The 18,535-nt window shown below is 41.6% G+C and overlaps 1 protein-coding gene across 4 annotated transcripts in view; it reads right to left on the reverse strand.

Annotated features, from left to right (window-relative positions):
- The window catches only part of LOC126334627 (sorting nexin-8-like), a 204,016-nt gene that overhangs the window by 86,236 nt on the left and 99,245 nt on the right, over window positions 1–18,535 (reverse strand). For all 4 annotated transcript variants that reach the window (XM_049997060.1, XM_049997063.1, XM_049997061.1 and 1 more), the window contains 2 exons: window positions 17,815–17,950; window positions 15,826–16,016 (listed from right to left, as the gene is read on the reverse strand). In XM_049997060.1, coding sequence (XP_049853017.1) covers window positions 15,826–16,016; window positions 17,815–17,950 — 327 coding nt within the window. The remainder of the gene's footprint in view (window positions 1–15,825; window positions 16,017–17,814; window positions 17,951–18,535) is intronic.

An 18,535-nucleotide genomic window follows, 5' to 3' on the forward strand; every position in this document is an offset into this window, starting at 1 on the left:
GGTAACAGTGAAGAAACCATAGTTAACAGCAGAAATACTTCAGATGATTGTCAAAAGATCAAAGTACAAAAATGTGCAGGAAACTCCGGAATATAGAAATACAAGTCACTTTGGAACAAAATAAATAGGAAGTGCAAGGACGACAAAGTGAAAAGGTGGGCTGGTTTAAAAGAGGGTGGGGGGAGGGGCCAATCTACTAGATCATTGGTCCCTCGTTCCGATTAAAATAATTCCACAAGGGTGGGAGTAAAATAATCAAGACATACAAAAAACAGATGGAAGAAAAGAGAAAAACCACAAGAATGACAGAAGGGCAACAAACACGAAAATGGACAAAATAGGACCAAAAAAAATACCACTGAGACATGCAAAAAACATGCAGAAGAGATCAAAACAAGAGAGCAGACTAACCATGGCTGGCTGACCACGAGAATAAAAAGGAGAAGCCAGTCACCCTGCAACACATTACAACCTCCAGGCGCAAAAACGTAGATCAAATGATAAAACCCACCTTCACAAATAAAACTTAAAACTAAATCTGTTGTTGAGGCACTGTCACCCAACACTGAAGGTATGGTGCTGGGAAGGTTAAAAGTCTGCTGCCTAGCGGCTAAAAGTGGGCACTCCAGCAAGAGGTGGACGCGTCGTTTGTGAGCCACAGTGACACTGACGTGGGTCCTTGCAACAGTGAAGAAAAACGTACGTTACCCACATATGGCCAATGCGGAGCAGACAGATGACAACCAATTCCCTGACAGAGGACCGCATGGAAGACTTCCACACATTCATAGTCTCTTTAATGATACACAGTTTGTTGTGCATACTGTTATGCCATTCCACCTCCCTGCGGCATAAGACAGAATGAAGGTCAGTTTCGGACATGTCCACATCCTGAAGCGGTTTCCGCGTAGTCAGTTTGGCCAGCCTTTCAGCTAGTTCGGTATCTGGGATTCAGGAGTGTCCTGGGGTCCACACAAACACCACTGAACGACCGGACCATTCCAGGGTGTAGATGGACTCCTGGATGGATGCTACCAAAGGATGGTGAGGGTAGCACTGGTCGATAGCTTGTAGGCTGCTCCAGGAGTCAGTAGACAGGAAAAATGACTCGCCAGGGCATGAGATGTACTGAAGAGCATGAGACACAGACGCCAGGTCTGCAGCCATCTGACAAGGAGTGCTGTTCAATATGTTCTCCATGAACATACGCAAAGCCTACATGACCATCAGCCATGAAGATATCGGTGTCAACCACTTCATGGCCTCAGTATAAGTCTAGAATCGAGAGGAAGTGATAGCGGACAGCCACATGTCCTAATGAAGTCCTTAGTGTTATGCAAAATGTCCAGAAGAATCTGCACCCCGGTGTACACCATTGAGGTGTAAGTGAATGGACCTCGAGGAGAGGTGGTAGTAGGAAGGACTCCAGTTCATACAGATGGGACTGGATGCAAACCGCAATAGTAAGCCCTGACCTGGGCTGGAGATGCGAGAGATGAACCGCCATGGTTGGGGAAAGGAGACGGTAATTTGGATGTGCAGGAGAACTACGAACATGTGCAATATAACTGGCCAGCAGTTGGGCACAACTAACCTCCAATGGAGAGACTCTGGCCTCGACCAGGACACTATTCACCGAACTCTTTCTAAAAGCTCCTGTCACTAATCGAACCCCGCAGAGGTGCACAGGGTCGAGTGAATGCAACGCTGAGGGCGCTGCCGAACTATAAAGCATTTGCATCGGTAGATAACATGCCACTGATGTGCATGCCATGGACAACTGCTCGGGTCTGGTGCCCAAGAAGATGTCCGATCTCAGTCCAGACTTGGGAAGATGACAATGGTACCCAATGGTCGACGCATACCTCTCCCAACACTCCTGTTTCCATTGTTTTATAAGCTGGCAAAAGCGGGCTCGGAGCCGCTTAAAGGATATTAGGTGCTCTAGGGAAGGGTGCCACTTATGGCGCTGTAGAGATTGCCGACACACTTTTATTGCCTCAGCAACTTCCGGCGACCACCAAGGGACTGCCTGTTGCCGGGGCCACCCTAAAGGACGAGGGACTGCATTTTCTGCCACGGAAACAATCGTTGTAGTGACCTTCTGAACGACAACATCATTGGCACCATGTGGGGCAAATTCAGCAGTGACAGCAGAGGCGAAGGCCTCCCAGTCTGCCTTGTTAAAAGCCCATCTGGGTAGGCATTTGTGGGCATGCCGGGGGAGTGACAGGAAGATGGGGAAGTGGTTACTACCACACAGGTCATCAAGTGCTCTCCAGTGGATACATGGGAGAAAGCCAGGACTGCAAACTGAGAGATCAATGGCCGAATATGTGCCATGTGCCACAGTGAAATGTGTGGGGACACCTATATTTAAGAGGCAGAGGTCGATGTCAAGTTGTGACAGTAAATTTTTGACCTCCCTGCCTCGGCCAGTAAGCATGGCACCATCCCAGAAGGGGTTATGTGTGTTAATATCTTCCAAAAGTAGGAAAGGTTTAGGGAGTTGATCAATCAGTGTAGCCAATACGTTCAAGGGTACTGCACCATCTGGAGGAAGATATACATTGCAGACAGTTACTTCCTGCATCATCCTTATCCTGACAGCCATAACTTCAAGTGGGGTTTGAAGGAGCACAGGTTCACTACATACCGAGCTCAGGACATAGACACTAACTCCACCTGACACTATTATGGTTGCTATGGTTCCTGTAATATCCCTTATAGCTGCAGAGGTCGGGTGCTGTATTGCTGGGAACCAGGTTTCATGGAGGGCAATGCACAAAGCAGGTGTAAAGCGAAACAGTCGGAGAGTTACGTTATCATGAGACTGGGAAGGCATGAAACACTGAATGAGGCAGTCTGTGTCTCAGGGTCACCTGTGGCCACCAGATGAGTATCTGTCTGATCGATATCCATTGTGTCTAGGTCCTCAGCAGACGCCAGAATCTCCATCTCATCCTCAGAAACAGAGCTTGTAGGTAGTGGTGGTGTGGGTGCCACCTCGGTGCCTTGGCTCTTGGGGTTCTTTTTCTTTTTAGCTCTCTCTTGCTGCTCCTTAGGTTTGTCTGGCTGGGAGGGCTTCAGTGATTGAGTCTCGGCGAATGAGGAGGATCGTGAAACCCTATGGCCAGCTACCTGTAGTTGCTTCAGCCACTGGCGGGTGTCAGCTTTGCAACTGGTAGCCATCCCTTACTGGTGAGAGAAGCTGAAGAAGACTTAACGCTTCTCCGTTTGAGAAGTGGGGACTGACGTCCCCAATGGTTGGAGGGTTGTTGCTCCTGAAGTATGTTGTGCAGGAGCAACATCGAGGGAAGTGCCCCCCTCCCCCACCATCAAAGGGGCAGGTGGAGTCTGACTGCTCGGAGAGCCAACTGTACATGGTGGAACAGAAGATGGTAGAACCGCTGTCGTAGTGACGGCGTAGGTTGATGTCATATGCACAGGATGTAACCTCTCATATTGTTTCATAGCATCAGTAGTATAGGTCAGTCAGTCCAGTGTCTTTTATTCCATTATTTTTCTTTCTTTCCGGAGAATACTGCAGTCTGGCGAGCAAGGCGAATGGCGCTCACCGAAATTGACACAGATGGGAGATGGGGCACAGGGAGTACTGGGATGTGAAGGACGTCCACAACCCCAACAGGTGACGCTGGAAGTACAGCAGGTAGACATATTGCCGAATTTCCAACATTTAAACCATTGCATTGAGGGAGGGATATACGGCTTTACATCACAGCGGTAGACCATCACCTTGACCTTCCTGGGTAATGTGTCACCCTCAAAGGCCAAGATGAAGGCACCAGTGGCAAGCTGGTTATCCCTCAGACCCCAGTGGATGCGCCGGACGAAATGGACACCTCGCTGCCCAAAATTGGTGCACAACTCATTGTTAGACTGCAAAAGAAGTTCCCTGTGAAATATGATACCCTGGACCATATTTAAGCTCTTATGGGGCATGATGAAATAGAAATATCCCCCATCTTGTCAAAGGTGAGTAGTGCCTGTGACTGGACAGAGAATGCTGTTTTGATGAAGACCAACCCTGACCTCAGTTTGGACAAACCGTCCACCTCCCCAAACTTGTCCTCTAAATACTCCTAAAAAAAACTGAGGTTTAATTGATAAGAAAGATTACCCATCAACTGTCGTACATACAAGGTACGTGGGCGAATAAGCTTCTTTGCCATCCTTAGCCTGGCGTTCCTCCCATGGTGTGGCCAAGGGGGGGGGGGGGGGGGGGAACAATTTGGGGTCATATTTCTTAGCACTGAAGTTAGACCTTGACCACTTAGAGACTGCCGTAGTTTGACCACCAGCAAGAGATGATGTACTACGCTTCATGGCGTGTCATCTGCCCTGATGCCACCCACTCTGACCAGGGGGCTTCCCCACGGCCAGCTGCAGCAAAGGCCATTGGCAGGACGACCAATGCTGGGAATCATGATGCCCCAAGGGGTCAGGCATCAACTTCTTGGCATACATGGGGAGTTAACGGTGCAGGTAACAACAAAGTGATCCCTGTATGGTCAGGGAGCTACAACCTGTTAGGGTACATAGCAGCCCCACCACAATAGACTGGCTACCACGCTGGATATCAGGTGCAAAAGAGATAAGAAGTCCATTATCACCAGCGCAGAAAGTGATACTGCACAGAGGATGAAGGAACACACACCCAGGAGGGTGACCTCACCCAACAGCTGGAGAATGAGCGTAAGTGCAGATCCACGTCGACGAAGTATGCAAGAGGTCTCAGCACCACGTAAGACGCCCATCTCCAATTGGCTCGCTCTTCAGGGAAATGTTGAAAAATGGAAGTCAGACCCTACAGGGTACTATCACATAAAGGCCGAAACATGTGAGACTCCTTTTCGTCGCTTCTTGCGAAAGGCAGGAATACCTTGGGCCTATTCTAACCCCTGGATCCGCAAGGGGTGGTAAAGTGAAAAGCCTGCATGAAAAATATAAAGAATCCAAAAAGGAAGTTATTTTTCTAAGGACTGACTTATATTAAAAAAGTCTAAACACCTTCAGTGAAATTAAAAGCAATGGCAGTAACATTAAGTGAGAATGGAAATTCCACTGTTAAATGCAGAGGAGAAAGGGGATAGCTGGAAGAGTTTATTTTATTTGGGATACATATTCCATAGATCCAGTAACGCGTGATTACGCATGGATGTGGAATGAGTCAAAGGAGATACAATATAAATATCATACAATGCAATACATACTGGTATATTACACATGGTAGATGAATGATTCAAAACTGGTACAATACAATAATACAATCAAGATAATAAACAATACAATACAATACAATACAAAAATACAACAGTGATAAAAAACAATACAGATAACAATGACAAAGCAAGGCCTCTACAAGTGGGAGGAATAGTCTGATGACACAACAAAAGCAGAAACAGGAGCAACAGCGAAGAGATAGGGGATTGAGTATTAGAGCCAGAATTTAAAAGAGTTTAGGAAGAGTTCAGGTCAAATAAAACAAAAAATGTTCCACCAAAACGTCCATTCAAGATGGTATGTAGAAACTACGAGACCAGCAACATATCCTAGAGACTTTTGAAGAAGTATCGTCCACCTATTTCACATGTCAACAAGGCCAGGTAAGTACCAGGACTATTGTAGTCAGCTCAACGTCTCATTCGACCAAGTTTATGATTCCAATAATATAACAGAAGGATGGAAGTGAGGAAGGGGGGTGGCGGAAGGAGAAGAGAACTGAAGCATTCGAGATCTGGTGCTACGGACCAATGTTGAAAATTAGGTGGACTTATCGGGTAAGGAATGGGGGGTTCTCTGCAGAATTGGCAAAGAAAGGGGCATATGGAAAACACTGGTAAGAAAAAGGGACAGGATGACAGAACATGTGTTAAGACATTAAGGAATAACCTCCATGGTACTAAAGGGGGCTACAGAGGGTCATATAGTACTGAAAAACAGATTGGAATACATACAACAAATAACTGTAGATGTATATTGTAAGTGCAACTCTGAGATGAGATTGGTACAGGAAAAAAAGGGGAAGGGGATAAAATATCTGGACACCCTGGGATATTATTTTTACATTTTTTGTGTTCTTTGGAGCTGTCAGCATGGGTTTTGCCTTTGTGTATGTATCAGACGGCTGCTTTAAACGAAGTGTAAATTACTGGTTTAATAGATTATGCTCTTCAATTTGATCTATATTTTTCTATTTGTGTCATTTGCGAAAGTTAGACAAGCCTCCAATGCAAATAATAGCTTCATTACATGCTACATCATTTGTACCTGTTAACACTAATGACAAAATCTCTGCCTTGTACCATTTTACTTTCTAAATCTACATCTACTACAATGTTTTTTGTTCTTGGTTCTACCATCAACACACTGAAAACTAGAATATTATTGTTTACGCCTTGTAGAATATTAGCTAACTCACTTCCATGGCTATCAGCAAACAAAATTAGGTTAACTTCATTGTGGTTTCCCAGTGTAGTTGTCAATCCCTTAATGCTGTTTACAGGATGTTAACTGACAGTACTCTGATTTCACATGCTCATGACTTTTTGCAACTGGATATTGATTGCTACTGTATTCTTCATTGATAGACTAGTTTGTTATTCTATCCATATGCTGCTTACAAAGTTTGGCATCATCCTTGCAATTGTTACTACTTGTCCTTGACAGTACACTGTACCGGTTTTTATCCACAAACATTGTTTTACTTGCTAAGTGAAATCTTTTTAGCACTTTTTCATTTCTCATAATTATTCTAATTCTCATTCTGTGATTTTCTTGTTTTATCATTTGGTACATGAGAATTTCTGCAGCTCAGAATGTTCATTTCTTAGTTTTGAAACAGCACACCTTCCTGATAGAAAATTCACAGTCACAGTAAATCCTCATTAACAAGAATCCCAAGGGACTGAAAAATGTGTGAAAAAACATTGTGTTAACCAGGGACTCAAAATTCTATTTTTGGAATACAGTTTTTTCTATACATCAACCACTTCTAATAGCCATACATATTATAAATGTGTGTGTGTGTGTGTGTGTGTGTGTGTGTGTGTGTGTGTGTGTGTGTGAGAGAGAGAGAGAGAGAGAGAGAGAGAGAGAGAGAGAGAGAGAGAGAGAGAGAGAGAGAGAGAGAGCGGGCGAGCGCGCGTGCACGCTTCATTTCCTCCTCAACTACAGAACCAACCTCAATCAAACTTGGTACAAATATCCCCTATTGTCAGGCAACAATCGCTGATGGGGAGAAGAACCATCAACCTATGATGTCACTAACAATGAGACGTGTGAAAAATTAACGTATCTTGCACGACATTAAAATGTGTTATTTCTATGCTACTAACTGTATTCGCAATATATGTCATGGACAGTGTCTGCATATGCTGCTAAATGCATCTGCAAAAGTATATCATGGTACCATGCACAATTCAGGAGACATGCAATCAAACACCAAGATGCATGATGAATCGGTGCATCATGAATGATCTTTAAATTTATTAATCTTTGCTACTACATCTGTTTGCAGAATATTTCTCTGACAGTATCCACATATGCTGCTAAATGTACCTACACAAATATATCACTGTACGACACACAGTTCAAGAGATGGTGATGTCACAAACACTGAGATATGCAAAAAAAATGTCACATCATCCATTAAGTTTTAAAACATTTATTCTTTACTATAAGACACTCCTACACTTGAGTTAACTTCAGGGAATCCCTGACCCCTGGCTGCAACTTTTGACAGCTTTCAACTCTGAAGAGCAAATGGCTGTAGGCGAAAATGGTAACCCTCTACAGAGCTGTGAAGAGGCACTGCCATAAACATGTTTACAAAATCATATTGTAAACAGACGAAGCAGCTGCACGCAGTGTAAAGAAACTTTCCAGTATCATGTTCGTTAATCTGGATACTGTTCTTACAAATCCATACTTTATGTTTGAATATTTCTTTGTACGACAAACACATAGAAATGATATTTTTTGATACTTCACTACAAACACAGTTGATTTTTGTTTTCATTTCTAATATAAAATTGGCAAAATGAATACCCAGACAGTGCTGGATTTGTCAGCTAGTGTAGATATACAGTGTGGAGAAAATTTGTGTTACGAAATTTTAACCCTGGATAGCTGATGCCAAAATTACTTATGTTATGTAGGTCGACAACACACCATTTTCAAACTACAGAAACTTGGCGTCACGCGCTCCAATTGGCCTTTGGATTGCCCTGTTGCTGTTTGTTGGTTGACAGGCAGCGATATGGTGGTTGTTTCACAAATACAAATGTCCCTCGCCCTGTCACTGCCCCAACATGATACTCACACTCGTGTCAAATAGGTCTTGCTGTTTGTCTCCACCTCACCTCAGAGGTATTCATACATAAGCTTCGCTACAAAGCACATGCGTCACCTGTGATTTAGTCATTCAGTAAGCATGGCGGCACAGTATTCGTTTGAAGAACAACGAGATATGGTTTTTGTTTATATGCTAGTCAACTATAACACACATGGAGCTCTACAGTTGTATGAGGAACGGTACCCAGCAAGACGCCACCCACACCCCCAAATGTTTACAGCCATTCACCGGCAACTTGGCGAAACAGACTCATTAGTGGGATATCGTGGTGATGCTGGAAGACATCTAACATGATGGGATGCTGCATTTGAAAAGATTGTTGTCGAGCTCTTTGAGGAAGCATCTATGACAAACACTGGACTGGTTAGACATGACATGGGGATCGCTCTTCAGTTAGTCTGGGAGGTTTTGAAGGATGATGGCCAGAATTCATTAGTTTCCACCCTATCCAACTTCTAAATCTTGTGGCAGACTATGAACACAGGTTACAGTTTTGTTGGTGGTTTCTGCGACATGTTGTATGACATCCAGACTTCCCCACCATTGTGTTGTTTATCGATGAGTGCATCTTCCATCGGGGATGGCCTTTCCAACACTCAAAATGTTCATTACCAGGCAAGGGAAAATCCTTGCGTCATGTATGTCCATTTTCACTCAACATTTGGGCAGGTATTGTGGGTGACCATCTGACTGGGCCGATCTGGCTAACACCTCATCTTTCCGGGGCAAATTAAATTCACTTTTTGCAAGAAGCTATACCTGGCCTGCTGGAAGATGTTCCCTGGACATATGGCTACGCATGTGGTTTCAGCATGATGGGGTGCTGGCACATGTGGTGTCACCGCCAGACACCACACTTGCTAGGTGGTGTTGTTGTTGTCTTCAGTCCTGAGACTGGTTTGATGCAGCTCTCCATGCTACTCTATCCTGTGCAAGCTGCTTCATCTCCCAGTACCTACTGCAACCTACATCCTTCTGAATCTGCTTAGTGTACTCATCTCTCGGTCTCCCTCTACGATTTTTACCCTCCACACTGCCCTCCAATGCTAAATTTGTGATCCCTTGATGCCTCAAAACATGTCCTACCAACCGATCCCTTCTTCTAGTCAAGTTGTGCCACAAACTTCTCTTCTCCCCAATCCTATTCAATACCTCCTGATTAGTTACGTGCTCTATCCACCTTATCTTCAGTATTCTTCTGTAGCACCACATTTCGAAAGCTTCTATTCTCTTCTTGTCCAAACTAGTTATCGTCCATGTTTCACTTCCATACATGGCTACACTCCAAACAAATACTTTCAGAAACGACTTCCTGATACATAAATCTATATTCGATGTTAACAAATTTCTCTTCTTCAGAAACGCTTTCCTTGCCATTGCCAGTCTACATTTTATATCCTCTCTACTTCGACCATCATCAGTTATTGTGCTCCACAAATAGCAAAACTCCTTTACTACTTTAAGTGTCTCATTTCCTAATCTAATTCCCTCAGCATCACCCGATTTAATTTGACTACATTCCATTATCCTCGTTTTGCTTTTGTTAATGTTCATCTTATATCCTCCTTTCAAGACACTGTCCATTCCGTTCAACTGCACTTCCAAGTCCTTTGCCGTCTCTGACAGAATTACAATGTCATCGGCGAACCTCAAAGTTTTTACTTCGTCTCCCTGAATTTTAATACCTACTCCAAATTTTTCTTTTGTTTCCTTTACTGCTTGCCTCAATATACAGATTGAATAACATCGGGGAGAGGCTACAACCCTGTCTCACTCCTTTCACAACCACTGCTTCCCTTTCATGCCCCTCGACTCTTATGACTGCCATCTGGTTTCTGTACAAATTGTAAATAGCCTTTCGCTCCCTGTATTTTACCCCTGCCACCTTTAGAATTTGAAAAAGAGTATTCCAGTCAACATTGTCAAAAGCTTTCTCTAAGTCTACAAATGCTAGAAACGTAGGTTTGCCTTTTCTTAATCTTTCTTCTAAGATAAGTCGTAAGGTCAGTATTGCCTCACGTGTTCCAACATTTCGACGGAATCCAAACTGATCCTCCACGAGGTCTGCATCTACCAGTTTTTCCATTCGTCTGTAAAGAATTCGCGTTAGTATTTTGCAGCCGTGGCTTATTAAACTGATAGTTTGGTAATTTTCACATCTGTCAGCACCTGCTTTCTTTGGGATTGGAATTATTATATTCTTCTTGAAGTCTGAGGGTATTTCGCCTGTCTCATACATCTTGCTCACCAGCTGGTAGAGTTTTGTCAGGACTGGCTCTCCCAAGGCCATCAGTAGTTCCAATGGAATGTTGTCTACTCCGGGGGCCTTGTTTCGACTCAGGTCTTTCAGTGCTCTGTCAAACTCTTCACGCAGTATCGTATCTCCCATTTCGTCTTCATCTACATCCTCTTCCATTTCCATAATATTGTCCTCAAGTACATCGCCCTTGTATAAACCTTCTATATACTCCTTCCACCTTTCTGCCTTCCCTTCTTTGCTTAGAACTGGGCTGCCATCTGAGCTCTTGATATTCATACACGTGGTTCTCTTCTCTCCAAAGGTCTCTTTAATTTTCCTGTAGGCAGTATCTATCTTACCCCTAGTGAGATAAGCTTCTACATCCTTACTTTTGTCCTCTAGCCATCCCTGTTTAGCCATTTTGCACTTCCTGTCGATCTCATTTTTGAGACGTTTGTATTCCTTTTTGCCTGCTTCATTTACTGCATTTTTATATTTTCTCCTTTCATCAATTAAATTCAATATTTCTTCTGTTACCCAAGGATTTCTAGCAGTCTTTGTACCTACTTTATCCTCTGCTGCCTTCACTACTACATCCCTCAGAGCTACCCATTCTTCTTCTACTGTATTTCTTTCCCCTATTCCTGTCAATTGTTCCCTTATGCTCTCCCTGAAACTCTGTACAACCTCTGGTTCTTTCAGTTTATCCAGGTCCCATCTCCTTAATTTCCCACATTTTTGCAGTTTCTTCAGTTTTAATCTACAGGTCATAACCAATAGATTGTGGTCAGAGTCCACATCTGCCCCTGGAAATGTCTTACAACTTAAAACCTGGTTCCTAAATCTCTGTCTTACCATTATATAATCTATCTGATACCTTTTGGTATCTCCAGGGTTCTTCCACGTATACAACCTTCTTTCATGATTCTTAAACCAAGTGTTAGCTATGATTAAGTTGTGCTCTGTGCAAAATTCTACTAGGCGGCTTCCTCTTTCATTTCTTAGCCCCAATCCATATTCACCTACTATGTTTCCTTCTCTCCCTTTTCCTACACTCGAATTCCAGTCACCCATTACTATTAAATTTTCGTCTCCCTTCACTATCTGAATAATTTCTTTTATTTCATCATACATTTCTTCAATTTCCTCATCATCTGCAGAGCTAGTATGCATATAAACTTGTACTACTGTAGTAGGTGTGGGCTTCGTATCTATCTTGGCCACAATAATGCGTTCACTGTGCTGTTTGTAGTAGCTTACCCGCATTCCTATTTTCCTATTCATTATTAAACCTACTCCTGCATTACCCCTATTTGATTTTGTATTTATAACCCTGTATTCACCTGGCCAGAAGTCTTGTTCCTCCTGCCACCGAACTTCACTAATTCCCACTATATCTAACTTTAACCTATCCATTTCCCTTTTTAAATTTTCTAGCCTACCTGCCCGATTAAGGGACTTGACATTGCATGCTCCGATCCATAGAACACCAGTTTTCTTTCTCCTGATAATGACGTCCTCCTGAGTAGTCCCCGCCCGGAGATCCGAATGGGGTACTATTTTACCTCCGGAATATCCTACCCAAGAGGACGCCATCATCATTTAATCATACAGTAAAGCTGCATGTCCTCGGGGAAAATTACGGTAGTTTCCCCTTGCTTTCAGCCGTTCACAGTACCAGCACAAGAAGGCCATTTTGGTTAATGTTGCAAGGCCAGATCAGTCAATCATCCAGACTGTTGCCCCTGCAACTACTGAAAAGGCTGCTGCCCCTCTTCAGGAACCACACGTTTGTCTGGCCTCTCAACAGATACCCCTCCGTTGTGGTTGCACCTACGGTACGGCCATCTGTATCGCTGAGGCACGCAAGCCTCCCCACCAACGGCAAGGTCCATGGTTCATGGGGGGAGGTGGTAGCCTTTAAATTGGCCGCGGTCTGGTAGTATACGTCGGACCCGCGTGTCGCCACTATCAGTGATTGCAGACCGAGCGCCGCCACACGGCAGGTCTAGAGAGACTTCCTAGCACTCGCCCAGTTGTACAGCCGACTTTCCTAGCGATGGTTCACTGACAAATTACGCTCTCATTTGCCGAGACGATAGTTAGCATAGCCTTCAGCTACGTTATTTGCTACGACCTAGCAAGGCGCCAGTATTCGTACTATTAATATTGTGAATCATGTACCATAAAGAGCGACGTTCTCCATTAATGGATTAAAGTTAAGTATTCCCAGCTACGTCCGTTTTTCTCAATTCTAATTCCCTTGTCATGTTCCAGAACTCACGCCAGCCTGTGTGAGCTGACACGCGTGCATTTTGGCCTCCTTTAGAAAAACACGGTTGGCTCTCCTGCCAACCACAACACTTTGTGTGGATCTTTAAATGAACTCTTCAATGGCCGGGTAATTCGCAGAGGTGCTCCTAGGACATGGCCCCCAAGATCATCAGACTTCTGCCACCGAACTTTTTTCTGTAGGGATTCTATTTCACCCAACCAGATGTGAAAGACATAGAAATTAAGAGGAATTAATGGATCACATTCGACATGCCCCCAATCGCATCAGGGCAATGTCAGGAATCTTTGAAAGAGTTTGACAAAACACTGTTCGGCGTCACCAAGCTTTTGTAGCATCAGAGGCCGTTTTGGATACACCGCAATCTCTGGCAGGCAAAGCATTTGTGGTTATGCATTGTCCAGAGCATCCGACAACAGTGCAGTCCCACAGCTGATCAGAGCAGATGGTGCCAAGTTTCAGTAGTTTAAAAATTGTGCATTGTCAACCTACACAACATTAGTAATTTTGGTTCCTACTGGCGTTAGCTAGCCAGGGTTAAAGTTTCAACAATTTTTCTGTATATGTACTACAGTATATTATGAAAATCATCATAAGAAACACTAAATTACCAACTATTACACACTTGTTTGGAAGATTAAAAAAAAAAGTTTGTATCATTACGAATTACAATAATGCTATTTATAATGTCAGTTTGCAACAACAACACAGAAAATAAATATGAGAAAAAGATGGTTTGCATTAATTACTGCATTGCAACTAAAAAAAAAAGTATTCACAGGTCATTATCTGGTACCTGAATCCTATATATTGCACCTTCGCAGAAGGGGATTAAAATGCCTGGCAACTTCACAGCCAACTGTACTCGTGGCTTTTGTAAAACCAGTGGTCATTTAGGATATTGCAGTAAAACTTTCTAAAGTGTCCACAGCATGTAATACTTCCTGGTGGGAAGCACAATGTTATGATAATGTATGTGCATCACATTCTACTGGAATCATCATTGGTGTTAAACTCTGTAAAAGTAACTCCAAGGTTACCAAGATCTTTTAGAATATTCCATTTGTCGGATGAAGTGGTTTCCTCACCACCATCTAATTCATCAACAGGATTACCGTCTGTTTCTCAGGATGCGGCAATAGCTTTTACGCATCAAGTACATTCCTAGTTGGCACTTCCACCCACTTTTCAACAATACAAATTGTAGATCTCACAAGCCACTTGTGATTAAACCTATTTATAAGTGCAGTAATGTCTTTATCCAAATGCTGAAGATTGATTAGTTGTATTTGGGGGAAGGAGGGAAGTGAACCTTTTCATTGGTTAAGTTAAGATTGTATGTTATGGATTGTACTCCTATCCAGTGTGAGAAGAAAAGGGTTATTCTGAGCCATCACTGAACTGTTAAAACCAAGAAAGAATTTATGGAGAGATGAGCTCTCGATCCAAGTAATCGTATGATGAGAGTAGATGCAAGTGAAAGTATCGATGTTACACTCTTAAAACGATGTGGTTTCTTGAGCTTACCGATCACTCAAGATCGGTGTTTATCACTGCACATCTGAATTACATACAAATACAATCATTAAATGTTGTTCACTGTGAGGGTACAACTTGGGAAAAGATTGTAAACTGTCCAGTTTTGTTAATATTATATACATCACATGAGGCATTACTTTTCTCGCACTTTGTAAAATTCATGCAACCAGTTGTTTTCTCGTTCTTCCTCAGCTTTATTTACTTCACCACTAATCATTAATGATGAAACTTTTGGAACTGGTGCATCCAACCAGCTGAACAACTGAAATCTGTAAAAAAAAAATGTCATTCCGTTTGTTTTTAACTAAATTATAAGTGGGCATACAGTTAAACAATTCTAGAAACAAAGTTTCAACATCTTTGCACTTGGAACTGCAAAATTGCTTGCATTTGTATTCAATGCAGCAGTATTAAGAACTTTTCCCGATCTCAAGTACTGTGAATAATGTAGATTTGTCAATTACATACTTGTCAGCAACTGTACCTTTTTTCAGTACATCAAATCTACTTTCCGTATGATTTTTAGTTTAATTTGCAGACCTATGCTTTTCTTTTTGTCTCAGCCAAGACTCCCCTCTTTCTGCTTGCAGCTTACAGTCTCGTATTAGCTAACTTTTGAAGAATGAAAAAGCATACCTAAAAATGAAATTGCATTTGTTGATGGCAGCTTATTGTTAAACCTGATGGGGCTCCTGATTGATCGCGATTCTCCAGCAATGGTATACAAGCTAGGCCCCACCTATGATCTGAAAATATGTTCATGTTTAGTAACGCCTCTGTACAAAGAAGTTGGTGTGGGCTGTACCCTGTTCCCATACAGGTAAAGCTACCAAAAAGTAACATAACTAACTTAGAGAAACCATTCAGTTTTATGTAGACCATGGCTTGTATAATATGCTGTGTAAAATGTATTCAGTAAACATTTGCAAAGCTGTTACCAATTCTGGCGCAACATCTAGTAAGGAGAGGGGGGGGGGGGGGACTTTATTGTATGGACCATGCTACATTTCTGCACAACTTAGGTCAAAGCTGAAGGAAGGATCATTTCATACTAAGAAAACAAGGTTTTCTTCCAGTGTCAGCGAACAAGGAACAGATCTTAAGCTGAGTTTGGTACCGTAAAGTGGGAAAGCCACCATACTGTATTCTGAGCCCATTTGTTTTCTTAATACATACCAACAATCTACCACTCATCACAACAGGTGTTACAAAGATTTTTCTGGAGTACCTCCAGAATAAAAGCATTAATTAAATAAAATTTGAAGCAATGGCATCATGATGAAACAAAATGGCTTCAAGTTAAAAAGAAAGAAAAAACCACCTTTCTTTCTTCACTTTCAATGCAAAGACAGCAATAAATGTATATGGTTTCCCTACCTTGCTGGTGACCTGGTATTCCACATGCTTCAGAAAGAGACCTTTCTTTTCAGGTACAAGATCAACATCAACTGTATCTTGGGAACAAAGTTCAGTATATGTGAGACCAAGGCGAGTTGGAGTAACTCCCTGTTGATCTCTAGTCATTTGACGCAGCTCAGACAAATCACCAAGCTCTGGCCTTGGAAGCTCTGAAAAAAATGGAAAATAACTTTGTCAAAATTATTATGAAACCCTAACACCATAATAAAAAGTACCATGCTGGTTAAAAAATACTTTAGTACTTAATGAAAGCCTTGGGATGGCTGATAAGTAATTAGATAAAGCAATACTTATGACAGTTTAAGTTGTGGATCATTAGAGGAAGGCCACAATATGTGTTTCAGAAAGGGGAGGGGAGGGGAGGAAAATATTTAGAAAGCTTTCACAGAATTTCACACGTAACAATAAACGCAGACTTTACACAAATTCTTTGTCGAGGCTAGGGATGGAGGGGTGTATATAGGACAGAACTGGAAGAATATGATCATCCTCTATGACTAATATTGCCATAGCTGAGAATTAACATGTTACCCCGAGGAGATATAGGAGGTGGAGGAGGTTAAGGAGATATAGAGGAGAGAAAGACTGGAAGTGTGGAAATAACACAATGCAGTAACTAAGATGAAACAGCAGAACTGTCTTTTACAACTTAGGAGATACTCCAGTTACTTGATGAAGTCAAGATAAACTCTTCATCTGTCTCACCATGGTGTTCATAGTTATTATACAACTACTTGCGTATTTTAGCTCCTCCTATGTATCTACTAAAACTATACACTTATTTCACCACAGGCCACATTTTTATTTTGTTCTTGTAATAAAATATTGTCAGTGATCTGTAATCAAACATACGGGCAAAGCAATTTTTTTAATCAAATTACAGAAGTGTGATTTTTGAGCTTACTCTATTTTCAGTTGTATCTGAATACACATTTGTCAGGTATTCCTGTCTTTGCCAATGACCCTTTTTAGTCCATTTCACTTCAACTTGCAGTGAAAATGGGCACTGCTTATAAATAAAGTTGAATACAGATGGCTATAATGATTAGTTCAATAAATATTAACTATGAAGCAATTCCAGCTCTCATAACATGGAGTGCAGGACGAGTTTAGTAGAAAGGAAGGAAAATGAGTAGGGTTTATCATTCCATTGACAAGGTCATTAGAGGCAAATCACAAGTATAGATTGGAGAAGGAAGAGAAAGGATATTTGTCTTACCATTTCATTTCAAAGAAACTAAGCTGATATTTACCACAAGTTATTTAGTGATATCTTGGGAAACCCGAATCAGAACAGTCTTACAGAGATCTGAAGCCCACTTCTCTCAAATACAACTGCAATGTCTTCCCACTGCATCAACTTGGCAAGTAAGAAATCGCGATTATTATTTTTGCTTTAAAGCAGAACAAATAGCATTTCTCTACCTCTTTTTATAATTGTAGTAGAGAAGGAAAGTTGCTACTCACCACATAGCAGAGATGCTGAGTCGCGATAGGCACAACAAAAAGATTCACACAATTATAGCTTTTTCAGTTGTTTCATTTGTTTTTATAACTGGGGATATTGCTATTACTGTATGAAACATAATGTAGAATTTTCCTACAACATCTCTGACTGCAGAAAACATTTTACCTGTTTGAATGATGAATGAATGGGTAACTTTTTCAACTTTCAAATAGAGTAAGTATGGTTCACGCAAAATTTGAAGTAGATCAAAGCTTCATCTATGAACTTTCTGTCATCTGTATAAGCAAGCATACAGCTTCATAATATATTACTGCAACATGTGTTCTCGCATTAAAACAACATCAGTCATATTTCACAGTAAGAAGTCATATGCCACCAACTGTCTTTTTAGGAATAAATACTTGCACAAAAATAATGATGACATACCAGATTCTATACCATTAGGATTTACTGAGTATAATGAACACTTGAGTACATACCTTCTCCAGAAAAATTTTCCAAAAGTTTTGCACTAGGCTGTTTCCCCTGCTGTGCCCAAGCCACAAGTGCTAGTGCTTTGTACAGGCTGGTTCTAGACAGAGCATTCACTTTTGGGTCCACTACTAAATCCCATATCTGCAAATTCAGTTCAATGAAAACCTTTACCTATATTCTGCACAACTGTTTGTTAAGATGAATGGTGGACATAAATAAAATTATGTAATCACTTCTTAAGCTAGGTTTCCAATTACACATTTTTTGTGGTACCTTCATAGGAAGCACATGGGTTTATTATATGAACATGATACAACAGAAAATATATAAAAAAGTAAAGTATGCGTAAGGCAGTTAATTTGTAGCCCTGAAATATACATACTGATAGATCAAAGAAACAGAAATGCTGCAATTTTTCCAAAATGTTGCTTTTAGCTTTTACAGTTAAACTCATCATCTGCTGTTTAATTAGCACTGTTTACTCTATTTCATATGAATCATTCAATATCTTCATAGCAATAAAGGCAAAACTGCACAACTCGAGTCCATTTTAGATTCTCAATTTGCACTTTTTGGCTACTTTTGGGAAACATCTCCGTACAAATAATGGCGGATTATGTTATTACATTCTTCTTCTCTCAGGCGATCAAATTTGTTTAATAATATAAAATGCTACACTTTTTAACACTGCAGCTGCTCCTACAGATATCAGTTGACTAAAAAAGA

The sequence above is a fragment of the Schistocerca gregaria genome, chromosome 2, assembly GCF_023897955.1.
Source record: "Schistocerca gregaria isolate iqSchGreg1 chromosome 2, iqSchGreg1.2, whole genome shotgun sequence".
In the NCBI taxonomy this organism is placed as follows: Eukaryota; Metazoa; Arthropoda; class Insecta; order Orthoptera; family Acrididae; genus Schistocerca; species Schistocerca gregaria.